We start from the raw sequence: 26,407 nt of genomic DNA on the forward strand, positions 1-26,407 counted from the left end.
CCCTGGAATCCTCCTCAGCGCCACAGTCCCATAATCAGCACCGCACAGACAGACCGCGCGGGGCTGCGCACGCGCTGGACACCGATAAGGAAAACTGCATCACCGGGAGTTATATTTATCATAACATTAATGTCGATTTTATTACAGACAATGCGAAGACGAAGGCACCCTCGTGCACACGTGGAGCATCTTGGACTGGAAAGACCTTTTAATATATAACTTTTTAAAGGCAACTTTATCAACAGTGATGTGGAGTTTATAGTTGGAGAGAATTTTGTAAACAAAAGGATCGCACGCGCACTGTACTTTATTATTATAAGAAAAAATATATAAATATAAATAAAGCCTTGTTTGGCTTGTCATTCAATTTAGGTTGTCTTACAAGACATAACTGAACAGGTATTTTAGATGACCGTTATTAGATAGGCCTAATATCACAATACCAGTCGCCTTTATTGGACTGGACCATGTAAATAAATTCCGCCAGCTGAGGAATCCAGGACTTTTGTGTTTGGCTTGGGAAAAAAAGACTCTTCACTTTAATCCGCAAACTGCTTACAAAGGACTTCAAATGGGCCACTTGCTCCTCAGAAAAGAGACTCATTCTGCCGTGGAGGGCAATTTGAATGTTTGCGCACTGAGAGGAATGTCGAGCCTGCAGAGCCGCTGAGAGACTCAAAGTGCAGTTTAATTAAGCCGATATTTGCTCGCGTTAAGTGGAGCCCCGGTGTTGAGCGTCTCGTGCGCGTCTCTCTCTCTAAATGCGCGCTGTCCCGCGGAGCCCCGCAGCGGCACGGCAGCAAGATGAGGTCGCGGATCCCGCTTCTTCTCGCGGTACTTGCGGCGGCGTGTCTGCGGTTTTGCAGTGCGGAGGTAAGAATCAATCATCATCTTTCTGATCAATCTCAACTTGCTATCAGGGAGAGTTCAGTGTTTCCTGTTGTGTTAACTCTATATGAATGCACAGTTGATTTAGGAAACCTAAAACATAGTCAATTATCTGTTATCATTTACTCCAATTTTGTTTACTTTAAAGGTTCATGGTGAATGGCCAAATAAAATAAGACTAATGCATGCAAGATGATCGTTCATAGGAGTCATGAAGTATTAATTAAAGGGGAGGCTCATCTAAAAGTGAATATTATTTGTTAATTTACTCACCCTCAGGCCATCTGTAGGTGGGTTTTTCGTTCCACACAACATTTAAAGATTTTTTTTAGGTAAAACTGATTTTTTTTTAAGGTGAAACAAAGGTTATTTGCTTTTAGCCAATTAAATGACAGCTTCTGATAATTATTTAAGGTGTCCAGAAAAATGTTTGGTTTAATCAAGATACCGAATTGTATTCATGTAATTCATTTGAATTCACAACCAAACAGCTCTGAGTGTGATAGTCTGGAATGTCAGCTCAGTTTTCCTAAGTTTTGTTACAGTTACACCTGGCGTCCACACTACTCTGCCATCTTTTACAAAAATTGAGTGTTTTGAAAACACTGAAGACCCCATACTAGTTTGGAAATGTGGTTCCCCTTCAATATAGACAGATTATAGGAAGATGCAGCAATGCAAAATCACTCCCTGACTAGTCTTCTGTATAACTGCATATTGTTCCTTGATTCATCAAGATTCACTCATATGCAAGTATGGATGCTAGTGAAATATGCACATGCCCAGTGAGCATGAATGTTTGGGCTTTAAGCTGTTTAGTGTGGACAGAGATGCCATATAGTTCTGAGACACAGTAAAAACACAAGGCTGGCTGAGGAGTGTTTTAAAATGAAAATGCTCTAGTGTAAACCCAGCCTTAGGAGGTGTTTACTCAACACCATGGTCTGAAAACACAGGCATTTGAATGTGCAAAGTTCAGTTTTAGAGTACAAGTTTTTAGAAATGCTACTCGCTCTGTGTAAAAAACAAAATGCAGTTTAGTGAAAAAGGTGACATGATGTGTATTTTATGTTCTGTCTACAAACATTAGTGTTAGTGCTTAGTGTTTCCTTACAAAGTGATATTGCCAACTAATGGTTCGACATGCACTGAACAGCATCATTTTGACAGCACTGTCATCTAAATGCTAGAATTACTGGGAAAACCTTAGTATGTTTTTAGGACTTGTTGGCATGTAGATACTGTATATATCCTTTCAAATCGAATGACTCAGAATACTGAACATGGTGGAAAACTTGTTTTTACTGATGCATGAAGAGTCTATAAAACAAATCCTTTTGTATTTCATGCAAGAATCAACAGCATGCAGAATTGAAACGACAGTATTTATTTTTACTGTCTTTATTTTGGGTGACACCATTATTTTGTCAGTTGTTTGAGAGCATCTGTGTGTGTACAGTGTTGTTTTTTCTTCCTAGTGCTTCAAAGCTCTTGTGAATATTTCTACTGCCACACGATTGTCTACTGTAGTCTTGTGGTGTAACCACTGGCATCCCACAAAATCATAAATCACCCATAGATAGCCGTATGAAGGATTCTTCATGGGCGCTTGTATTGAATGATTCTGTGAGCTGATGCCTGAAGGCTCCAGAAGCTTGTAATTTAATGATTGTTGACATTTAGCACCCAGGATCTGCAGGCTTTAATGTGTTTGCCCTTCCTTTGACCATCACAGTTGTGTTGCACGAGGCACTTAATCAAAATATGACATTTCTGTGACCCTGCAGCACCCACAACCTATTATTTAGAAGTCAGAGATTGTGACACATCATAAGAGATTGAATTGTTATCTATCATGTCTGAAATATGCAGATCTTCTAGAGCATGGAAGGATGTGATTAAATTTTAATGTTTAAAATGAATGTAAATAATTGTTCGAAAGGAAACGGAAGATCAAATCTTATTTAAAAGCAGTTATTATGATCCCTCTCAGCTTTAAGATGTGTTTTTTCGGGAGTTCCCCGATGTAAGAACATAATTTTTCATCTTTTTATTGGCGTGTGACTTGGATGGAAAAATCCCGTTAGGTAAAAATAGACAAGAATTTCACATTCAGTGGATTATATGTTTTCATTGACAGATAAAAAAGAAAAAACAATCATGTACGCTGTATTTTTTTTTCCCTGCAGGTCCACAAACTGATAATTGTGCATATTTGAATGTGTCAAAAGATATGGACATGTTTGTGTGTGTGAGTGAGAGAGAGAGCATTGTCAGCAGATGTGTAATTATGTATCATTACTCCCCAACATGGGCTGTGCATTCCATCACTCCTCCACAATCCCAGAATCCTTCGCTCTCTGATGATATTGGGAGAGAGCTCAGGGGTTGTGCGGTTCAGCATTGGTGATCAAGCAACAAACACAACCATCACACACCAGTGCTTTGGTCGGTTTTGGTGAAAGAATATGAAAAAGGCTGCAATTCATTCATATTTATTTTTACATTTTTAATTTTACGTATAAAATTCTAATAATAAAACTTAAATAAAAATGTCAACTTCCGAGTAAACATGTTGACTTTTCTACATTAGGAAAATTGCTAATGTACATTAGCAAAAATATATTTCTTATAGCCAGTAGCTAGATCAAATGAAAGACTTCTTGATAAAATTTCTCATTTATTGTTGGTGCCGATAACTTTAGTGTGCTTACAAATATCGAAAATTCTCTTCAGAAATCTCGAGTTTGAGTTCCTGCTTTCAGATCTTTCCCAATGAGAAAAAAATGTCCCGTTCATAGTTTTTCTTTAAAAAAAGGTCACCTTTCTTTCAGAATTTTTCTTTATTCAGAGATCAGAGTTATGTCTCAAACTTTGCTCATAATATCCAAGTCTGAAAACTTTGTCAGTTTAATCTATTATGTAACTACATAAAGATGTCAATCATTTGTTTTGAATAGCCAATGTCTAGTTTCAAACAAAACCAGACTTGTGAACATAGACAACAGGGTTCAAGAGCCACAGACATTTTTATTTGGGTAAGTCGTTTTCTGGAAAATGCTCAAAAATGGGGTACAGGTTAAGTAAAATAAAGATGTCAATCATTTGTTTAGAAGAAATGTTTTAGAATACTTTAACACAGCAATGATACACTTACAAATTCAAAACCAACTAAAAACAAAGTATTCTGCATGCCAGGCCAGTAGTTGGAGCTGTTACTTCAAACAGAATCACTTTGAGCATGCACACATAAGAATCTGTAGTCCACCATTGTTGATTAGTTGTCAAGTACTCACTGTTTTTCCCCCAATTTTTTTTTTGTTGTGTTTACATAGACATGATTGTGTTTTTGTGGGTTTTTTTTCTTCACAAAAACCTGTCCTTAGAAACCTGTTTTCAATCTTTTGCATTGTCAGGCCTCAAAAGGCAACTGCTAAGTACCAAAGTGCCAAATATTTTCCAATTTCAGTTGAAAATGATATTATGTAAATGGTACTTAAATCTACTGTACTTGGAAATGAAAGTCTGTGAGGAATACAAATATTCTATTCTATTCTATTCTATTCTATTCTATTCTATTCTATTCTATTCTATTCTATTCTATTCTGTTCTATTCTATTCTATTCTATTCTATTCTATTCTTATCTTTTTCTTTACTATTCTTTTCTTTACTTTTCTTGATTGTGTGGGTTTTTAGTCCGCCATCTGGTGTCTGTATGTTCATTGTGTTTTTTTGTGTGTAAGTGTGGTGCTGTATATTTACACTGAGTAGCCATAAAGCAATCTAGACTGTAAGTGTGACCTATTATAAAGGTTTATGAATCATAGGGTTGTTATATGCCCGGATGGTCAGCAACACTTAATGCAGTTGTTTAAGGGGTCTAAAATGTTTTGAGCGTGCAAACTTTTGACCACTTAAGCACAATCGATTCGTTTGGTTTCGCAAGCTGTAAATGCTGATGTGATTGAATCTGTTCAAACAGCAAGCATTTACTCTCTTTACTTACTGGTGTGCATGTTGAAGCGTTCTAAAGAGAGAGGTTTAAACTTTGTCTACAAAATTGTAAGTTTGATAAAAATTAAAAACAAAATCAAGTAAATTACCTGTGCATATTTATAAAGATTAAGTCAATTTAACAATTCCACACTTTAAGGCCCAATTCTATTTTTGTACCCCTTCCCCATGGCCCTTGAAACAGAGTGTAAAGGGGAAAGGGCTTCAAAATGTACCCCTAAGAAATGAGACAGCGCTACAACACCTGCACACGTCATCATATGTCATTGCGATCTCTTGCTTCATATGAGATTGACAATCGCGACTGCTGTAGTTATTCCAGTTGCGTTATTTTTTGGTATTTATCTTCAGGAAATCACTGAAGACATATATTATGTTATAACAATATAATGTGGCAATAAGATAATTGTAATTGTAACTGCCATATTCATATATGTAAACACACAAAAACAATATTAACATTATACCAGACACTGTAAAAAGCTTATTTTCAGCCACTAGACAGGGTATTCGAGCGTTTGCATGGCGGTAAAACACGAACACTGTTATAAATGTATTAAAGCATAAGCTTGTTTGTTGTAAAAAGGGGGGGTGGGGGGCTAAGGGTTAAAATTGGGCCTAATAAATTTCCCGAATTTCAGAACGTTACTCTAATTTTTCACTGTAAATTACATTAATCTCACGTTACAGGATTTACAGTTAAATTTTTACTGCAAATTACTGTAAAAAGGCCTATATCTTTTGCACTGTAGTTACAGGAATTCAAACACTGCTAATGTTTTATTCATACACATGGACTTTTATGCTAGTACAGGCACTTTTTTTGATATTTAAAAATATTTACAGAATTATTGTCATTTTGAAGTACCTCACAGTAATTTACTGTGAATTTACATACAGTATCTTGCTGTGAAAGTAATGCAATTATTAGCCAGTAATTTATTGTAAATGTAAGAGCAAATATTACAATTAAGTTACAATGGGTTTATTCACTTTTTTAGGGAAGGTCATCTTGTTGCGTGTATGTAAAGTTAATAAAGTAACTAATGGCTTTTGTTTAAGTGAATGTTGTGCAAGCTTCTTTGACATTATTAGATGATGAATAATTGAAGGATTAGATAAAAAAACTACATACACACCCACAGACCCTATACACTCAAAAAAAAAAAAAAAAATCAGAAAAGACACAATTTAAAAGGCAGGTGTAAATGAGAGTCCCTCGCTCGTCTATTCATGATCTTTATGCTATAGGTGTAAACAGGGACTGAGTTGTATCAATGCTGTGGTAGAAGTTTTTTTTTAAGTTAAGAATGTGATGAAAAAATTATAGATGGAAAACTGTGATTCACAAGTTTTATGCATTTTATTCAAACATGATTGTTGTGCTTCTCCCAAGAGTGTAAACTACACCAGTGATTCACCATTCATATATTTCTATTCAATAATAAGCTCTCTGCAGGAGGTGTGGCAAATTTAGGATGCCTCTTAACTCCTGGCACGCTCCTATTCCTGCGTTTGTTCTGCCCAAGCCAATCCATCTGAATCAGCAGCCAGTAATGTGGCCGATTTCCCTTATCGCGGTGATTAGTGAAATACTCCATCCTTCCGGCAGCCTGCCTCATCCATCTCCTCCTCAAACTCACCTTTTCTCCGTCTCTCCATCCCCCATTTCCTTCTTAACCTCTTTCCTGTGTCCTGCATAAATGCTGCCAGATGAGATGGTGGAGACGAGGGTCAGTGGCCCCTGTCTGGACATGCTGGATGAACAGGGCCATTGTGTCCCCAAGACCTGCATTGACACCCTGAGACAAACCAGCATCCATAGTGCTCTGTTTCACTGTCACCCACAGCAACACACAACATAGTCACGTGCTTTTGCATGTGTGCATTATATCAGTTCAGCTTCAGAAGGAAAAACTCAAGCACTTCTAAACTTTTATGATTTTTTTTCTTCTGTTGAACACAAAATATGAAGAACATGCATTAAAAAACAGCCATTGGCAACTATCACTGTGAAAAATAGCTGTAAATTAGCAGTTTTCAGTTTTTTGTAATTTATGTTTTTATTTTTCCCTGTTTATTGATGCTTTTGATTTGCATTATGACAACTTGATCTTTCTTCCAACAACTTTCAACCATAAAAAGTTAGAAAAAGTGACTTTTATGAACAATTTTAATATTTTAAATTGATATATTGTCTGGGTTGGTGTTGTATTTTACGGTACAAATACTTTGTAATAAACTTCCAGTACATTTTATGTTATTTTACCGACTTATTTTTCTCTATATTATTTCTTATACATTATATTATTTCAAATAACTATTAAAATGTCAATAAAAGTCACTTTGCTAAACTGCAGAGATGAATTTTCAACATCAAAAGTCGACAGAGCAGAGATTAAGGTCCCACAATGCAATTTACAACCGTAAATGAACAGAAAACAGATATTTTTTACAGTGTAGGAACAAAAAATACTGTGGAAGTCAAACTGCATTACCCATCATGCTGTATAGGAAATTCCACCAATCAGAGATTTTTAGCTTGTGTTTTTTTCAATATTGTTTTATTAATAGGGACTCAGAATAACAGAATTTCTTTGAAAAACAGAAAGTCTTTGCTGTTTCATTTGATCGTTTAATGCATATTTACTGACAGAGTATTAATTTAGGATTATCTTACTGATCCCAACCTTTTGAATTGTACTACTTTGAAACCATATGAACAAACCTGTATTTGATTGTAGTGAATGTTTGCTTCAGTCTTTTGGTCCTCTCTCTTGCAGGCTGATCCTCTGCCGGCCGCTGTGGTTGAGTTGGTGAAGGCTGGATCTGTGTCTTCAATTCAGGACCTGCAGTTTCTGCTCTTCCCTGAATCCATAGGTAAATCCATAGGTAGCTCTGAATCAGTCACATCTCGTAGATCTTATGCACCACTCGTTCTTCATTTACTGTACATCAGGGGTGTAGCGGACATTTTAAAAGTGGGGGGGACAGCTGTATGAGATCATACGTTCATATAATTATTAATCACCTGTTTCTAAATGGTCTGTCTCTAAAAGTGAGGGGGACGTATCCCTCCCGTCCCCCCTGGTTGCTACGCCCCTGCTGTACATCATATTTTGCAGAAACCTTTTAATTATACATTATGCATTAAGTGCAATTCTTCAAATGAAATTCACCATCTGAAATTTGTTCTTAAGATCATCTTACTCAGCATTTACTCATCCTAAAGTGATTTCAAACTTATGAGTAGGCCCACATGGATTTGTGCGTGATTTATTTAGGTGGATTCATTTAAGTGGATCTAATTGGATTTACATTGTAAACATTAAATAGAAGTTAAACATGTATTATTTTTTATTTCATATAAACAGTTTGGTTATGATACTCACAAAATCATTCTGCATAAATCCACAGATTATTTACAAAATTCTCTGCAGAAATAGCAAAAAATGTCCGCAGATTCTGACTGGCCCTACACTTGAGTTTTTTTTCTGTTGTACACAAAATATGCTATTTTGAAAAATGTTGGAAACCTCTGTATAAATTGTGAAAGTTAATGGTTACAGGTTTCCAACATTGTTCAAACAACTTTCTTTTGTTCAACAGAAAAAATAAACTCAGTCAGGTTTGTGCTTAAGTGAATGGTAAGTAAATGAACAGAATTTTCAGTTTTGGGTGAACTATCCCTTTAAGTTATTTAAAATGATTTTTCAGAGCATTATTTTCAAGAATGTGAAATGTTTGTCTTAAGAACAATATTACCAAAAATAATAAGAAAATTTTTTGGAAATCTAAATATTCTTAAGTTAGAAAATAAGAAAAAATTGCAGTGATAAAGATTTGTCTTCTCAAGAATCTTTCATACAGTATATTCATCACTAGGCCTCTTGGCAGAAAATGACATATAAAGTGCCAAAATGGCCAAGGAATTAAAAGGTTACTATTATGACTCCTCAATTCATAAGTCGCTTTGGTCAAAAGCATCTGCTAAATGACTAAATATAAATGTCACTGACAAATTCTTTAACGTTGCATTTTTGAGCATGAAAAACATATCAAGTTGCAAAGTAACCTCCAAAGGAAGGTATTTTATATAAATAAGCACTGTATTTCTGAACTCTCTTCAAATTTTGGATGTAAACAACACCCAATGAAGCCATGTTGAGCTGGATTTAATAGTGTGTTGTCACCTTTTACATGGTGAGGACCAATACACATTTAAGAGAGACAAAAGAAAACAACCTGATTTTGTTTCTACCCACCTTCAAAAAAGCCATTTAAAACAAAGCATATTAAATGATCTGTGAGCTATTTTGAGAAGAAATATAGAAACTGAAATTCTGTAAAAGAAAAAAAAAAATAAAATAAAATAAAATAAAATATATATATATATATATATATATATATATATATATATATATATATATATATATATATATATATATATATATATATATATATATATATATATATATATATATATATATATAAAAAGCAACAACAAAAACATAAAACTAGCCCTTTGTTTTCTATCTGACATATAACCAGCTACTGTTCATTGCCTAATTTATAGATTCACTGACTCTCTGAAAATAAACATATTTGATGTTTTAGAGATAATGCTGTTGAACATGTAGCTCATTTGTAATGTGTTTTGATAAAGTTTCAAAATACCTCTGACATTCCTAAAGGCAAATACTGCCCTTTAATAAAAATGTTAATTATGACCCTGGGCTACATCAACCCAAAGAGACTGCCTTTTAAATGCATATTACAAAGCTCTTTCTGACTTTGAACTAACTATGTATACCGTCCTCATTTACATTTAAGCAGACACATTACCTAGAGCTTTATTTGACATCATTTATACAGTTATGTGTACAGTGCTATAGTATGTGTACAACCTTGTAGACTGTCAAAAAGAGCATCACAAAGTCAGCATGAAATAATTTATTGGCTATTGTGTGTGTGTTTTTTTATAATTCAAGTGCTCTCATGATCTTTAATAAAAATAACATTTCACTCATCTTTAGCAAAACGTCTTCTCTGATTTGGTGTCAGGATTAAATCCACTTCACACTTAGTAAACCTACAGCCATCCCAACATCTCCACTGCAAAATTAAGTGCCCTACATTTGATCTTGTTTGAGAAGCAAATTCACTTTGATGTGTCTCAAAGAGAAGATTGCAACTTCTTATATTAACCAGTGTGTGGTGTTGCATTTCCTCACAAGGGTCTGCCATTGTACTTTGCTGATTTCATGTATTGTCACTACTAATTCACTATGGGGTGTTTAAAAGTTGCTGTGGTTTTGTTCACCAGAGGTCGAGCCTGACAGCCATCATGACAATGACTCCAGCAACCGTCTGCCGCGCAGTCTTCTAGGTCAGTTCACTTCTCTTTCATCCTCTCAATTGTTTCTGTATTATCTGTTTATTCAACTTTATAAGGCTGCTATTATTTAAATAGTGATTTTGAGTGCTAAAATACACATGTTTATCCCAGGTTAAAGGAATAGTTCATCCAAAAAGGAAAATTCTACCATCATTTACTCACTTGTTCAAAACCAATTTGAGTTTCTTTCTTCTATTGAGCACTGAAGATGTTTTGAAAAATGATGATTGCTGGCACACTTTGACTTCCATAGTTATTTAATTTTAGCACTATGGAAGTCGATGAGTGCTAGAACATTCTTCAAAATGTCATCTTTTGTGTTCAACAGAATAAAGAAGCAGAGTAAAGTAGAGGTAATTTTCATTTATGGGAGATTTGTCCATTTAATGTTCACAAACCACAATAAATATGTGCCATTTGTAGGTTTATTCCCCTCAAAAGTGTGTTTGATGGACTAATGGTGACTACATTACAATTTATTTAGAGCACATTATCACTTTTATCATGTATTTTATTGACTTGAAGGATTGTGTGTGAGGGTATGAGTTCAATTTTCAGTTCCTCCTCATCATAATAACAATCTCAAAGTCAGCAAATCTGTCAGATCATCATTATTTCCAGATACAGTAATCATGATGTAGTAGAGAATCTGAAGAACGCACACAAGCACAATTGCATTACTGTTCATGCATGCTGAACAAGCACTTTCTGAAATAAGACATTTTTTTAGTGGAACAAGGTGGAGAGAGGAGCAAACTAGGAGAGAGTGGGTGGCAGTGGGTAGCACGTTCGCCTCACAGCAAGAAGGTCGCTGGTTCGAGCCTCGGCTGGGTCAGTTGGCGTTTCTGTGTGAAGTTTGTATGTTCTCCCAGTGTTCGCGTGGGTTTCCTCCGGGTGCTCCGGTTTCCCTCACAAGGCAAAAAACATGTGGTATAGGTGAATTGGGTAGGCTAAATTGTCTGTAGTGTATGTGTGTGAATGGGTGTGTGTGGATGTTTCCCAGTGATGGGTTGCGGCTGGAAGGACATCCACTGCGTAAAACATATGCTGGATAGGTTGGCGGTTCATTTCGCTGTGGCGACCCCTGATTAATAAAGGGACTAAGCCGAAAAGAAAATTAATGAATGAATAAATAAATATAAATGAGTTCCTCTCATAGCTGTGTGTTGTTCATATTGTTTATTTGTCTGTGTGTTTCTGTGTTTGTCTGCAGACGCTCAGCCTGCTCAACAAGCCATCTGTAAGGTCAGGACTGAGGTCATAGAGGTCACGCGCTCCATGCTGGACCGCAGCAATGCAGATTTCCTGTTGTGGCCTCCGTGTGTGGAGGTGCAGCGCTGCTCAGGCTGTTGTAACACCAAGAGCCTGCAGTGTGTTCCTGTACTCACACACACACGATACCTACAGGTACACAGACATACACATGCTCTATTCAGGTGCAGGCTTTTAAGGTGTGTTACAATGTGCTGATGTGATAATTTAGTTTAATACAGGATTTGATACTGTCATGATAATTTATATAAAAATTTGCTGTTAATTTTAAAACATGATAAACAATTAATAAAAAGTAGTTGTAAACAATATATTTGTTAAAAGTACAGAGATGCTTGCACTCTGATGCAAAATACAGTCACTGGCCACTTTATTAGGTACACCTTACTAGTACCGGGTTGGACCCCATTTTACCTTCAGAACTGTTTTAATCCTTCGTGGCATAGATTCATCAAGGTACTGGAAATATTCCTCAGAGATTTTGCCCCATGTTGACATGGTGGCATCACAAAGTTACTGCAGATTTGTCAGTTGCACATCCATGATGCGAATCTCCCGTTCCACCACATCACAAATGTGCTCTTTTGGATAAAGATCTGGTGACTGTGGAGGCCATTTGAGTATAGTGAACTCATTGTCATGTTCAAGAAATCAGTTTGAGATGATTTGCGCTTTATGACATGGCGCGTTATCCTGCTGGAAGAAGCCATCAGAAGATGGGTACACTGTGGTCAAATAAGGATGGACATGGTCAACAACAATACTCAGGAAGGCTGCGGTGTTCACATGATGCTTAATTGGAACCAATAGGCCCAAAGTGTGCCAAGAAAATATCCCCCACACCATTACACCACCAGCCAAAACCGTTGACACAAGGCAGGATTGATCCATGCTTTCATGTTGTTGATGCCAAAATCTGACACTACCATCCAAATGTCGTAGCAGAAATTGAGACTCATCAGACCAGGCAACGTATTTCCAATCTTATATTGTCCAATTTTGTTGAGTCTGTGTGAATTGTAGCCTCAGTTTCTTGTTCTTAGCTGACAGGAGAGGCTCCCAGTGTGGTCTTTCCCTGCTGTAGCCCATCTGCCTCATGGATTGATGTATTGGGCATTTAGAGACGCTATTCTGCATATCTCGGTTGTAACAAGTGGTTATCTGAGTTACTGTTGCCTTTTTATCAGCTTAAACCTTGCACCTATAGAACTGTCTCTCACTGGATATTCTCACTTTTTTAATTCTCTGTGAAACCCTAGAGATAGTTGTGTGTGAAAATCCCAGTTGATCAGCAGTTTCTGAAATACTCAGACCAGTCCGTCTGGCACCAACAGCTATGCCACATTCAAAGTCACTTAAATCACTTTTCTTCCCCATTCTGATGCTCGGTTTGAACTGCAGCAGATCGTACTTGACCATGTCTACATGCCTAAATGCATTGAGTTGCTGCCATATGATTGGCTGATTAGAAATTTGCACTAACAAGCACTTAGACAGGTGTACCTATTAAAGTGTCCGGTGAGTAAATATGTGCCATTCTACAGACTTGGTCCAAATACATATATAATTTTTTTCTATTATTTTATTAGATGAATCATATTTATTAATAATAATTACCATTATTTACCACATTTGATGCAGCATTTTTTATTTTATACAAAATTTAAACCTTTTATTTTTGATGAAGTAGACACACATAGTATTTGTATTTCTGATATATTTGTGCTATATTAATCTCTTAGAGTAGATATTGTGTGTAATATGCTTTTAGATTACTTTTAACTCATTTATCACATAGAATTCTTTTTTCTTTTATTAACATAATCATTTAATAAATATTAAAGTAACCTTAAAATATAATAGCAAGTACTTGGTTTCTAGAATCAGATAATATAATTTAAATCGCGTGTAATCAGTTTCCAAAATTAATTGTGACATGCTATTTTTTAAACACCCTAGTAATCATCATATATTCATGATTATGTGCTGGTCTTTGATTCTTCATTTTGATTTCCTCTCCTCTTCTTTCTCAGGTGATGAAGATACAGTATGTGAAAAAGCGTCCGCTTTACGATAAGGCTGTGGTCTCTGTCCTGGATCATGTAGAGTGTCGTTGTCAGCCTGCTCCTCGACCTGCACATCGGCGGAAGTCATCTGGCCAGAAACAAGACGCACGCGACCGTTCAGAGAAAAGTCGACCCAAAGACGATCTCCATCGCAGGGATGAACTCAAACACAATCAGAGGCTAAACCTGGAGGACCTGCTCAGCCACAGCTGGCTGCCCCAAGACAGGTTCTCCGAATCACCAGACAATGTTCATTTTGGCCGCGATGCCTGGACGCGAAACGAAACGCAATATGGAGGTAAAAGCCATCATCGTCACCCTGTGGATGTAAGAAAACACAGTTTCATGAATGACACATCAACACAGGGAACGATGACTCCTCTTCCCAATCATACTGAACAAGAAGAAACAGATTCTCTATTGCGCAACATTACACAGATTGAATCACAAAATAACACTAACCACAATATAATAAATCAGACTTCAGAATTTAACAATGGTGCGTCAGAATCGACCAATCAGACTTTTAAGCACCAGTCAAACCTAACGCAACAAAATGAAAAGTTGCGAATGATGAATCGGACAGACTCCAATGCCACAGAAACAGCCAATCAGAATCGAGGAGATGTGTTTGTGCCTGTTGAGGAGAGTGGTCATAAGCTGAGAGGTGAGACTACAGATGTGGAGAAGGTCAAGGTGGATGAGGCGGAAGAGCTTCTGCTTTTGCACAAACTCCTAGATGAAGAGAAACACAAACATCATTTCAAAGTGCAACAGACCAATATACAGCCAGACGAAAAACTACAGCAGCTCCATCACAAACAACAACACACTTATACAACCACACAACGAACAGGTAAGGCACCGATAATATAAGGTCCTCCATTCATGCATGTTTTGTCATTGTCTGGAGAAATTATCAATTCTATATTGTCCATAGTGTTGTTAGCGTGTTTGAGCTGACTGGAATGGGAAAACAACTGGTAAGGGTGGCTCTTTCTTGCAGTCTTCAGTGTATGATTTTGGTTTACAGTTAAAGTCAGAATTATTAGCCCCCCTTGGATTTTTTTATTCTTTTCAAAATATTTAACAAATGATGTTTAACAGAGCAAGGAAACATTCACAGTATGTCTGATAATATTTATTCTTCTGGAGAAAGTCTTATTTGTTTTATTTCGGCTAGAATAAAAGCAGATTTAATTTTTTTTAAAATACATTTTATGGTCAAAATTATTAGCCCCTTTAAGCTATATATATATATATATATATTCAATATATTTTTTAGTCTACAGAACAAGCCATCGTTATACAATAACTTGCCTAATTACTCTAACCTGCCTAGTTAACCTGATTAACCTAGTTAAGCCTTTAAATGTCACTTTAAGCTGAATAGAAGCGTCTTGAAAAATATCTAGTCAAATATTATTTACTGTCATCATGACAAAGATAAAATAAATCAGTTATTAGAAATGAGTTATTAAAACTATTATGTTTAGCAATGTGTTGAAAAAAATCTGCTCTCCGGTAAACAGAAATTGGGGAAAAAATAAACAGAGGGGGCTAATAATTCTGTTATGAAGCGGACAGGAGACAGAGGTAAGGAAACGTTAGGGTGTTTATTGAATGACAACAAGGAGCACATGAAGGATAGCCAGGAGGATCAGGAATGATGTTGGGGTCTTTTCCTCCGTGGCTGGGTAACAGGAATACACGAGGATGGACAGCACACACCAGATACAGCTGACAGAGGATGACACAGACTTGGAAGGACTGGAAGACAGGACGATTCGGGAGGACCAGGAAGACTAGGAGGAATACAAAGAGAACAGGTAAGTAAATCGTTTGTTTAGCTGAGGATGACTACGCTGAGTGGTCGCTCCGTTGTCCGCTTTCGTCGAGACGAGCCCGGACAATGAGCGACTGGAGTGCTGTGCTTTTATCTGGTGCTCGTGAATGTGATGCAGCTGTGTGCTCATTAGAAGTCAGGTGATGGTGATCTTCGTGAGTGGGGGTCGTGAGAGCCTGACCAATCCATGACAGTACCCCCCTCCCCAGGGCCCGCTCCTGAGGGCCGACACCTCCGACGCCGTGGTGGTCTCCCTCTGCCTCTAGGCGCTGGGAACTCAGGGTGGCTCTCATGAAACTCCACCATGAGACTAGGATCGAGAATATCAGCTCTGGGAACCCATGTCCTTTCTTCGGGGCCGTACCCTTCCCAGTCCACCAGGTACTCCAACTGGCCACCACGACGTCGGGAACGCAAGATCTCCTTCACTGCGTAGACGGCTCCTTCTTCTAGGAGCAGTGGAGGAGGGGGTTCCTCTTCGTGGTCAGGCTCTGTGGAGGGAAGAACAGGATCGTGATAGGGTTTCAGGAGTGATACGTGGAATGTAGGGTGAATACGGTAGTGAGAGGGTAATTGTAGTTTGTAGGTGACGGGGTTAACCTGTTCCACGATGGTGAAGGGACCAACAAATCGGGGACTTAACTTGCGAGAGGGCAGTCGCATGCGTATGTCCCGGGTGGATAGCCACACCTTTTGTCCGGGTGTGTATCTGGGTTCTTCAGACCTTCTTCTATCGGCGGTTACCTTGCTTCGACGGACTGCCCTCTGCAGATGTTGATGAGCCTCGTCCCAGACTCTCTCGCTCTCCCGGAACCAGTGATCCACTGCGGGGACATCAGATGGTTCGCCATCCCAGGGAAAGAGCGGTGGTTGGAAGCCCAGGACGCACTGGAATGGCGTGAGTCCGGTGGAGGGTTGCCGCAGTGAATTTTGGGCATATTCTGCCCAGCCCAAATACTGGCTCCAGGAGCTCTGGTGACCACTGCAGAAGGTCCTCAGGAACCGTCCCACCTCCTGAATCTTCCTCTCTGTCTGCCCGTTGGTTTGGGGATGATATCCAGAAGAGAGGCTGACGGCCACACCTAGGAGCTTGAAGAAGGCTTTCCATAGACGTGAGATGAACTGTGGACCTCTGTCCGACACAATATCTTCTGGAATACCAAATGACCTGAAGACTTGATTAAAGATATTGTCGGCTGTTTCAAAGGCTGTGGGAAGACCTTTCAGAGGGATTAGTTTGACAAACTTTGAGAATCTATCTACTATGACTAGAATACAGGTATTACCTTCTGACGAAGGGAGATCAGTGATAAAGTCCACTCCTAGGTGTGACCAGGGACGGTTCGGAATCGGCAAGGGATGGAGCTTTCCAGCGGGTAGATGACGTGGGTTCTTGGATTGGGCACAGTCCTTACAGCCCTGAACATATTGCCTCACATCCCTTGCCATGTTTGGCCACCAGAATCGTTGGGATACTAGCGAGAGAGTATTGTTGATCCCTGGATGTCCAGTGCCTAGCGAGGTATGTAAGGAGTGGATCAGATCTACCCGGTGTTCAGGTGGTATGAACTGCCGATGAGGAGGGCATCCCGGCGGAGCAGGGGCTTCCGGAGTGGCAACGACTGGAGGAGCGTTCCAGGTGATCGGACAAATGGAGATGTGTTCGGGAAGAATCTTCGTTGGGAGTTCTTCATGATCGTGATGCTCGTGTAAACGAGAGAGAGCGTCTGCTCTTAGATTCTTGGGTCCTGGACGATAGGAAATGGAGAAATCAAAACGTGAGAAGAAAAGTGACCATCTGGCTTGACGTGGACATAGTCTCTTGGCCTCTTTGATATATTGGAGGTTTTTGTGATCTGTGATCACCTGGAACGGATGTTTGGCTCCCTCCAACCAGTGACGCCACTCCTCCAAGGCTAGCTTGATTGCTAGCAGCTCCCTGTCTCCTATGCTGTAATTCTGCTCCGCCGGGCTCAACTTCCGAGAGAAATAGGCACAGGGATGCAGTCGGGGCGGTGTATCATGATGTTGAGATAATACTGCCCCGACGCCGGTGGTGGATGCGTCCACTTCCACCACGAAAGGAAGATTTGGGTCAGGATGAGTCAGGAGTGGGGCCCTTGTGAACTCCTTCTTAAGAAGGCGGAAGGCTGCGGCTGCTTCTTTGGTCCACTCCAGTCCTTTGGGTTTACCCTTGAGGAGATTAGTGAGAGGTGATGTAATCCTGCTGTAGTCCTTGATAAACCGTCTATAAAAGTTAGCAAACCCAAGAAACCTCTGGAGCTCCTTAATGGAAGTGGGTTCTGACCAGGATAGAACAGCCTCAATTTTCTTCCCATCCATACGTATACCGGTTTGATCAATGATGTATCCCAAGAAATGAATCGACTTCTGGTGGAATGAGCATTTCTCCGCTTTGAGGTAGAGGTGATGTTCTCTCAATGTGTGTAGGACCTCCGCAACGTGTTGGCGATGTTCGGCCTCACTCCGGGAGTAAATGAGGATGTCATCTATGTACACTATTACAAAGTGGTGAAGAAACTCCCGGAGGACTTCATGAATGAAGTTTTGGAATACGGAGGGGGCGTTGACCAGACCGTAAGGCATGACCTCATATTCATAGTGGCCAGTAGGGGTCACGAATGCTGTCTTCCATTGGTCCCCCTCACGTATTCTTATCAGATTATACGCGCTGCGGAGGTCCAATTTAGTGAAGACTTTAGCTTCTCGGAGCTGTTCCAAAGCGGCTGGTACCAGAGGAAGGGGATATCGGTATTTTACTGTACCGTTATTTAGGACCCTGTAGTCGATGCATGGACGCAGCCCTCCGTCCTTCTTGGCCACAAAGAAGAAGCTTGAGGCGGCTGGTGATTTTGAGTGACGTATGTACCCCTGACTCAGAGCCTCCCTTATGTAATCTTCCATTGCCTGATTCTCTGGAAGCGAGAGCGGGTAGATCCTACCTCTTGGCAACTGGGCATCTGGAACTAGGTCGATCGCGCAGTCCCATGGCCGATGCGGCGGTAGCTGGGAAGCTCTCTTGGGGCAGAAGACATCATGAAAGGAGCTGTACTCCTTAGGAATGTGGATAGACTGCTTCTCAGGAGGGCTCTCGACCGATGTTGCAAACAAAGAAATGGGGTTCCGACCTTGAAGAGGGAGATTTGGAAAACAGGTAGGTGTACATCCAGATCCCCATTTCTTTATCTCTCCTGTGCCCCAAGAGATGATGGGATCGTGCTTCACCAGCCACGGGCGCCCTAGAATGATGTCCATATTTGCACCCTCCAGAACCAGAAATTGAATCCTCTCTTGATGTAACAGCCCCACTTGAAGAAGGATGTCTTCGCATTGTCGATGGATACGGGTCGAAGATCGAGTGCACTGGGTTATCGGTTGTATCTGGTATATATGCGAGGACGCCTCAGTACGGAGGTGGAGTTGACGACAGAGGGATTGGGAGATGAAGTTCCCTGCTGACCCGGAGTCGATGAGGGCTGTGACAAGGAGAGAAATAGAGGCAGTAGTTATTTGTACGGTGGTAGTAAGTGGTTTACATTGTTCAATATTCGTACTGAATACACTCACTGAAGTCCGAATGGGACGAAGGGGACACTCCATACGGGTGTGTCCACTGACACCGCAGTATAGACACAGACCCCGGGTCAGCCTCCTCTGTCGTTCCGCTGATGTCAGTCTTCCAGACTCTATTATCATGGGTTCTGGTTCTGGAGAGGCTGTTGACTCAGGCGATTGGAGGAGTGCAGACGAGGGGGTGATGGTGTCCTGTTGATAGGAACGGAGACGATCGGAACATCGGAGAGAATGTTGGATGAATCTCTCCAGACCCATTGTATCATCTAATGTGGCCAGCTGGATTCGGAGAGTGGGTTCCAAGCCGAGCCGGTACGTGGTCAACAACGATCTCTCATTCCATCCACTTGCAGCTGCTAGAGTGCGAAACCGGAGAGCATATTCCTGTGTAGATAGAGTACCTTGCTTTAGATGATACAGCTGCTCTCCAGCGGCTACTTCCCCATCAGAACGTCCAAACACCTCTTTGAAATACTCCGTGAAGGTAGTGATGGAATTCATGACCGGCCCGGCTTGGTTCCAGATCGTCTCAGCCCATTTAAGTGCAGGTCCAGAGAGTAGTGATACGATGTAGGCGATCTTTGACTTATCTGTGGGATATAGAGAAGGTTGCATTTCGAATATGAGGGAACATTGTAACAGAAAACCATTGCACTCCCCCGCTCCGCCTGAGTAGGGCGCTGGTCGGGCCATGGGACTGGAAGGAAGGGCCGAAGAAGGAACTGTGGAGGCGGAAGTGCTCGGTGCTGGTGGTGCGTTGGAAAGTGGAGCTGGTGGCTGTAGAATCCGCTTCAACTGGTCCACCAGCTCTTGAAAGTGATCGAGGGTGCTCATGTTGTCGTCGTTATGGGTCCGGGCTTCTGTTATGAAGCGGACAGGAGACAGAGGTAAGGAAACGTTAGGGTGTTTATTGAATGACAACAAGGAGCACATGAAGGATAGCCAGGAGGATCAGGAATGATGTTGGGGTCTTTTCCTCCGTGGCTGGGTAACAGGAATACACGAGGATGGACAGCACACACCAGATACAGCTGACAGAGGATGACACAGACTTGGAAGGACTGGAAGACAGGACGATTCGGGAGGACCAGGAAGACTAGGAGGAATACAAAGAGAACAGGTAAGTAAATCGTTTGTTTAGCTGAGGATGACTACGCTGAGTGGTCGCTCCGTTGTCCGCTTTCGTCGAGACGAGCCCGGACAATGAGCGACTGGAGTGCTGTGCTTTTATCTGGTGCTCGTGAATGTGATGCAGCTGTGTGCTCATTAGAAGTCAGGTGATGGTGATCTTCGTGAGTGGGGGTCGTGAGAGCCTGACCAATCCATGACAAATTCTGACTTCAACTGTATATGCTAGTGGTCCTCTAAATGAACATCTCAGCTTTGTACCATGACAGGCTTTGCTTTAAACTTACTTTAAGATACAGAAAGTACCTCATATAGGCTCAGATATAAAAACAAAAAAGGACTTTATAGAAATAATTCACATGAGTGTAAATTATTGATTTGTCTGTTAGATGAAATCTAGATTTAAAAGCACTAATATTTGATGTTAGCTTTAGAAAGTCTATAGGGTTAGCTTGAAGTTTTACAGTTAAATTAGTTGGTGGACAGTATGTGGTTGCTATAGGGTGTTCTAGGTTGCTAGATGGTTACTACTGTCATAAGAGATAGTTGAATTGATGGATGAATGGATGGATGGATAAACAATTCATGCTAATTTATACAATTTAGTTTTTATTAAAATTTACAATTTTTAAAAGGAGGTATGACCTTTAACTCCACCCCTAAGCCAACCCATCATTGGGTAATAAAAAAAAATTACAAACTCTGTGAATAAGATCAATTTAATTCATAAGATTTAGACACTATGGGCTCTATTTTATGATCAAGGCGCAAAGTGTATGGCGCAAAAGCATTAAGGCCGTGTCTGAATCTTCTTTTGCTATTTTGAAGATGGAATAATACAGTTTGCGCTGTGGCGCATGGTCTTACAGGGTTGTGCTTATTCTCTTATTGAGTTATTGGTGTGTTTTGAGCATAACGTGTATTAAACCAATCAGAGTCTGATCTCCCATTCCCTTTAAGAGTCAGTTGCGTTGTTCCATGGCGCATTTGCTATTTACATGGTAGACTTTGTAAGTGGAAAAACTGAATGCTTCACTAGCGAGAAAACAGTTAAACAGACCAACTGCAGTGCAAGGATAAATAACGAGCCTCCTCCATTCGGCCTCTTTACTTTTTTTTTATTTAACTTTTACATTTTACTTTACTCCTTTACTTGTGTGAATAAGGAAACTGTGTTATACGCACTCCAATGAAGACATTCATTAGCCTACATATTTAACTTTGTTTGTTAAGTGCAAAGTTTTGTTTCAAAACTATTTCTAAATTGTGTTATAATTTCCAGCAAATGAATAAATGAACAATAATAATGAAGCGTGGTCACAAACTGAGTTATATACCAATACACATCCTATTCTTATGCCCAATATGGTGATGCATAATGTATGTCTTCAAAACCCGACAGGTGGACAAATCTGAACCTGCTTTTATTAAAACAAATAAAAATATGCATATAATAAATAATACTATTACTAATAATAACATTATAGAAATGAAAAATTGTCATGAATTAGTTGAAAAAGCCCGCCGAGATAAAGGTAGATAATTTAAAAATATATATATTTTAATCCTTTAATTCTTTTTCATTTGAAAAGATATGTGTGTATTGCTGTATGTCCTGTGTGTACTAAGCAACTAACATGCTCTGCACTAGACTTTAGACCAGCTTTCAGCTGGACAATTGTGTACTCTATTTCAGCTTTTCAAAATAGCAACGTGCCAACAATGCGCCTTAACACACCTCCTTTATAGATCGGCACACCCATGAGTCCACAAAGTGGCACAAATGGATTTACTATTTAAACAACGTGGTGCAAAGCAGGAAAATTAGGGTTGTAGTGGTCTGATACAACATAATACAACAAATCTCGCCAAACACGTCTTGCGCCTTATTGCGCCAGGTGTATGATAGGGCCCTTAGTCAAAAAGGTACACATTCCTCTGAGATAGCAAAGCCATTTCTTGCAAATAGTTGACAGTGTTTTATTTTTGTTGTTGAATTAATGTTCTGAGTGCTTATACCTTGTGAGTTATCTTGACTCATGTTTCATCCACATGTCAGAAACATATGCCACAAATTTATAAAGTATGTTGAAAAGGTAAATTTTCTTACACTAAGAATAGGTTGAAGAGGGAAATTCCTCTGCTCATTCTCAGCTGTGCTTTTGTCAGTTGTAATTACCCACTTGACGTAAGTGGTGTTTTAGGAATGAGCACACCGGGGCACGCTTTCACCACGTTCAGTTTGATTTTATCAATAGCCAGTGTCTCTCATATGTATTTGAATAAATACATGAACAACAGGAAGAGGAAGTAACATTTACGCCCACACCAACTTGTGCTGTTAAGTTGGCGTATATCAAATGCATAACCCATTAATGTGTGTATTAATAAGACTAGCATGATTGTATTTAAAACAGCTGAACAATATCACACAACACTGCATGATCACACTAAAATTGATTATTTATGTTGCAAACAGGAACAACATCTCCTCCTCTGCATCATCAGCCTCCACACAAACCACCCAGACCTCCTCCTCAGCCCCCAAAAAGGAGGAGAAAACAGCGCAATCGCATCAGCAAATCTGCCATGAGAGCTCTGCTAATGTAACACAAACATAAAGGTGAGGTATTTTTCTAAAGGTACTGTTTGTAGACTTAGCATGGTGGCTAAGTAGTTAACAAGGTTGGCTCCCAGCAACAGCTTCAAGTCCCAGCTGGATCAGGAGGCCTTTCTGTGAGGAATTTGCATGTTCTCCTTGTGTTTATGTGTGCACTCAGTTTCACCAAAGACATCATAAAGGCTGCATTTCAGTCCATTTTTATGCCCTTCACTTGCTAACTTCCCTCCGTCGAATTCCCTAGGATGTACTTCAATGGCTACTACACTCAGGGGTGGACTTAGTGATTTGGGGGCCTAAACAGAAAGCAGTATTGTGGAGGTAGCTACGTTTCTTTGTTTGTCTTATTTGTACGTTTTCTCAAAATTCTCACTCTTGCACACTCTACCTACCTCTACCTGAGCTCTACTCTGATCGATGGCAGACTGGCAGTGTCTGTGCAGCGTTCATACCTCACGCATGTGCAGTACAGTAGGAACGTCCCATTATTCATAAGGGCCCCCGGTTCTGAAAAAAGTAATAACGTTAAAATCTTAATGGTTAAAGACAGATTTTACAACATATGATAGAACATTTATAAAATAGCTATATGATTAATATAGGCTTATTGGCATTGGTTCATTAATTCCACAGAGCCCTAAGTTGCTGCTTATCTCGCTTATTGGTTACACTGAATTACACTGTTGTGACTTCACAGTCGTGTTGTATTTTGGGACATATCGGTGCTGCAGTGGACATATGAAGCTGACTCGCTCCCTCTGTCAAAATCGATGTCTATGTATCAAAGTCATGTGACAAAATCCACATAACTCAGTGGCCAGATGTTATTAAACATATTTCCTAAACTGCTTTTTCGATTGGTCAGAATTAGCATGTGGGAAAATGCCAATGGAACTCCAGCAAGTAAACAAACCGGCAGACACAAAATGAGGCTTTTTATTACGGAGGGACGACTGCGCTGGCTGATTGTATCCCTATACTATATACTTTGTATCTCTTTAGACAAACTATGGATTTCGAGAATGAAGCACGGCTGCAGCTGAAAAACAATGTTTTAATGCATTGCAAATGGCGAAGGCGCATCGCAAGTCACTTCAGGAGGACGAGTGAATTAATTTAGCTAAACTGCGACATGGTCATCTTCCAGAAATATTACCAACGATCCATCGGGGAATGTTTTTCCCTCTCTCGCTCTGTTTAAAATTGTTGGTAAAACGCTGTCAACAAATATTTTTCCTCCACATCCCATAATGCACAGCGCATAGGACTATGGCAGCTGGATTACTCCAAAAAAGTGCAGTACTTTTTGCGGTTGGGTCTGTTTTAGTTCAGATCATGTTCTCACCACAATCAAACTGCTCCAGGGTTTGTTTGAAAGCGTACCAAGATCACCTCTTCAAGGAACTCTCAGTACGCTTTTTTTGGTCTGCTTTTGGTGCACACTCAAGTGCGATGGCTACATTCACACCTGCCCAGATGAACCGCACCTAGAGGGAAAATGAACTCTAGCGCTATTCAACCGCACTAAATAAGGCAGGTGTGAAAACACCCTTAATGAAGTGGAACGCACTTCAAAATGTCAACGGGGATACCTCTGAGAGATAATATAAAGGGAAGTTTGATAGTGTGTATCTAAAAATGGACTGGAATGCAGCCATAGATTAATTAGATAAACTAATTTGGCCTTAGTGTGTGAAAGGGAGAGTGCATGGGTGTTTCCCAGCACTATGGGTTGCACTCTCAGTGCCGAGTTGTGGCTGGAAGGGCATCCACTGTGTAAAACATGTTCCAGAGTAATTGCTGGTTCATTCTGCTGTGGGAGGAAAGTGAGGGAGTGAGTGAGTGAGTGTTCAGAATTCAGAACCCTTTGTTATTAGTGATGGCTATTAAGCGAACTGCAGCCACCAATGTATTGCTTGTTTTTGCCTAATTGTTACACATTACATCACATAAACGATTTAATGCCCTGATATACTTTAGTGATGTCCTTTTTCATTCTTTGATTCCATTTATTTTGCACTAATATACTAACATCCAGAACAAGATTAAGATCCAATTGTTTACTGAAGTTAGCTGCTGTGTCTATGTGGCCATAGGTAAAATGTTAATTAAATGAATCCCATTTCCTTTCATGATAAATTGATGCTTTACTTCAAAATAGCACTTTTGGTTTTGATTATTTTGAAAATTAGCATTCATTTTATGTGCCATTAAATGAAAAGAAAGGCTCATTGGAGTGTATTTAAATGTCTCATCATATTGATTGCCCAAGTAAAAATGTCTTTAAATAAAAGTCAGCCTACAGGCTTTCATAGACAACATAGGAAGTCAAGAAAGGTAATGGTATTCAGTACAGTCTGCTAACTGTCTTTCTTTTGTTCTTTCTCAGATAGATGTTCAGATGGATCAATCTCACAGACATATCTTATTTATGTAATCAGTGTGTCCAGGGACAATAAGAGTTATGGCACTAATCACTTTTCACAAAACACCAGCAGCCAAGCCATTCTCGCTTCTCACACCCTGCTGATCCACTTCCACTTAAAGTCATGAGGGAAAAGATGGAGGATTGTTAGAGGATTCTTCTAGCTTCAAGAAGAAAATGGGGAATCATGTAAAGCAGGAAGTTCAAAACAAGAGAAGAATGAATCACCTTTTAACACTGGACAGAGGAACTGAGTGTAAGATTGTGGGATTATTATGCAGTGACAGCCAATGCAGAACAGAGATTGTAAAAAGGTGGGAGTGAACGATCTGAAAAGACTACATTTAGCATAATCATTTACATTAAGAGACAAACCTTTCTCTTTGAATCCCTCTAAAAAGTGGTTGCCATTTTCATTTTTAACTGGTAAATGAATATTTCCACCCTGATCAAGTATTATGAAAATGAAATCTGCTCAAATGATCTGCTCTTTTCTAAATCAGAGACGGAATAAGTATGGACAGCTTTGTACTATAATATATTTCCAGTCAAAAACACAAACTACCTTCAATTTAAGTTGTTTGCAGTATCATTTGCTATTTTTGATGCAATTCTTAACACTGGAAGTTCATGCAGGATAAAGCAAGGAAATGCGTTTTTGTCTCAATTAATTCCTTATACCTCTAAGAGTGTAAAGGTGCTACTTTATAACACAAAGCAGTAAAGGTTTTATTCGTTAATATTATTTATTCTTTTGTAAATCTATTCTGTTCACAGCAAGCCGGCATTTCATCACAGTCTTACAAAGCTCTCACCACGAAGACCAAAATGTGGATTTTTTTATGTTCATGTACAGATGATCTGTTTTGGATCTTTACTAAACATTGCAGATTGTGCAGAATTTGCACTCTTTTTATACATAGAATAAAATTGAAACACTAACCATTAAGGTCTTGTTCATTGTCTCATTTTTATTATTTTTTATGTTTATTTCTTAGCTTTTAACAGTTAATTTCCACCATTTTCAGTTGAACAACGAATGCAAACCGATTTTATTTGACAGATGCATTTAGAGCATTTCAGAAACATTATGGACCTTACTGTAACCTTTTGTTGTTGTTGTTAAATCTATTATAAATTTAAGTATATGACCAG

The 26,407-nt window shown here is 39.4% G+C and overlaps 1 protein-coding gene across 2 annotated transcripts; it reads left to right on the forward strand.

Moving 5' to 3' along the window:
- pdgfbb (platelet-derived growth factor beta polypeptide b) lies at positions 1 to 26,201 on the forward strand. 2 transcript variants are annotated; one of them, XM_056453412.1, is made up of 7 exons: positions 1 to 873; positions 7,687 to 7,783; positions 10,230 to 10,292; positions 11,515 to 11,708; positions 13,607 to 14,495; positions 22,687 to 22,830; positions 25,217 to 26,201. In XM_056453412.1, exons 1-6 carry the CDS (start codon positions 805 to 807, stop codon positions 22,815 to 22,817), a joined length of 1,443 nt encoding a protein of 480 aa, XP_056309387.1. In that variant the 5' UTR covers positions 1 to 804; the 3' UTR covers positions 22,818 to 22,830; positions 25,217 to 26,201. The 2 variants fall into 2 exon arrangements, with proteins under 2 accessions (XP_056309387.1, XP_056309388.1); XM_056453413.1 differs by having other exon boundaries at positions 25,221 to 26,201.
- The last annotated feature ends 206 nt before the right edge of the window (positions 26,202 to 26,407 follow it).

The sequence above is a fragment of the Danio aesculapii genome, chromosome 3 (genome assembly GCF_903798145.1).
Source record: "Danio aesculapii chromosome 3, fDanAes4.1, whole genome shotgun sequence".
Lineage (NCBI taxonomy): Eukaryota > Metazoa > Chordata > Actinopteri > Cypriniformes > Danionidae > Danio > Danio aesculapii.

Bases quoted from the DNA above. Each gene is read 5' to 3' on its own strand.
- pdgfbb (XM_056453412.1), top strand. From the start codon at position 805: ATGAGGTCGCGGATCCCGCTTCTTCTCGCGGTACTTGCGGCGGCGTGT. The intron at 874-7,686 runs GTAAGAATCAAT...TCTCTCTTGCAG, and splicing joins TGCGGTTTTGCAGTGCGGAG to GCTGATCCTCTGCCGGCCGC. The intron at 7,784-10,229 runs GTAAATCCATAG...TTTGTTCACCAG, and splicing joins GCTCTTCCCTGAATCCATAG to AGGTCGAGCCTGACAGCCAT.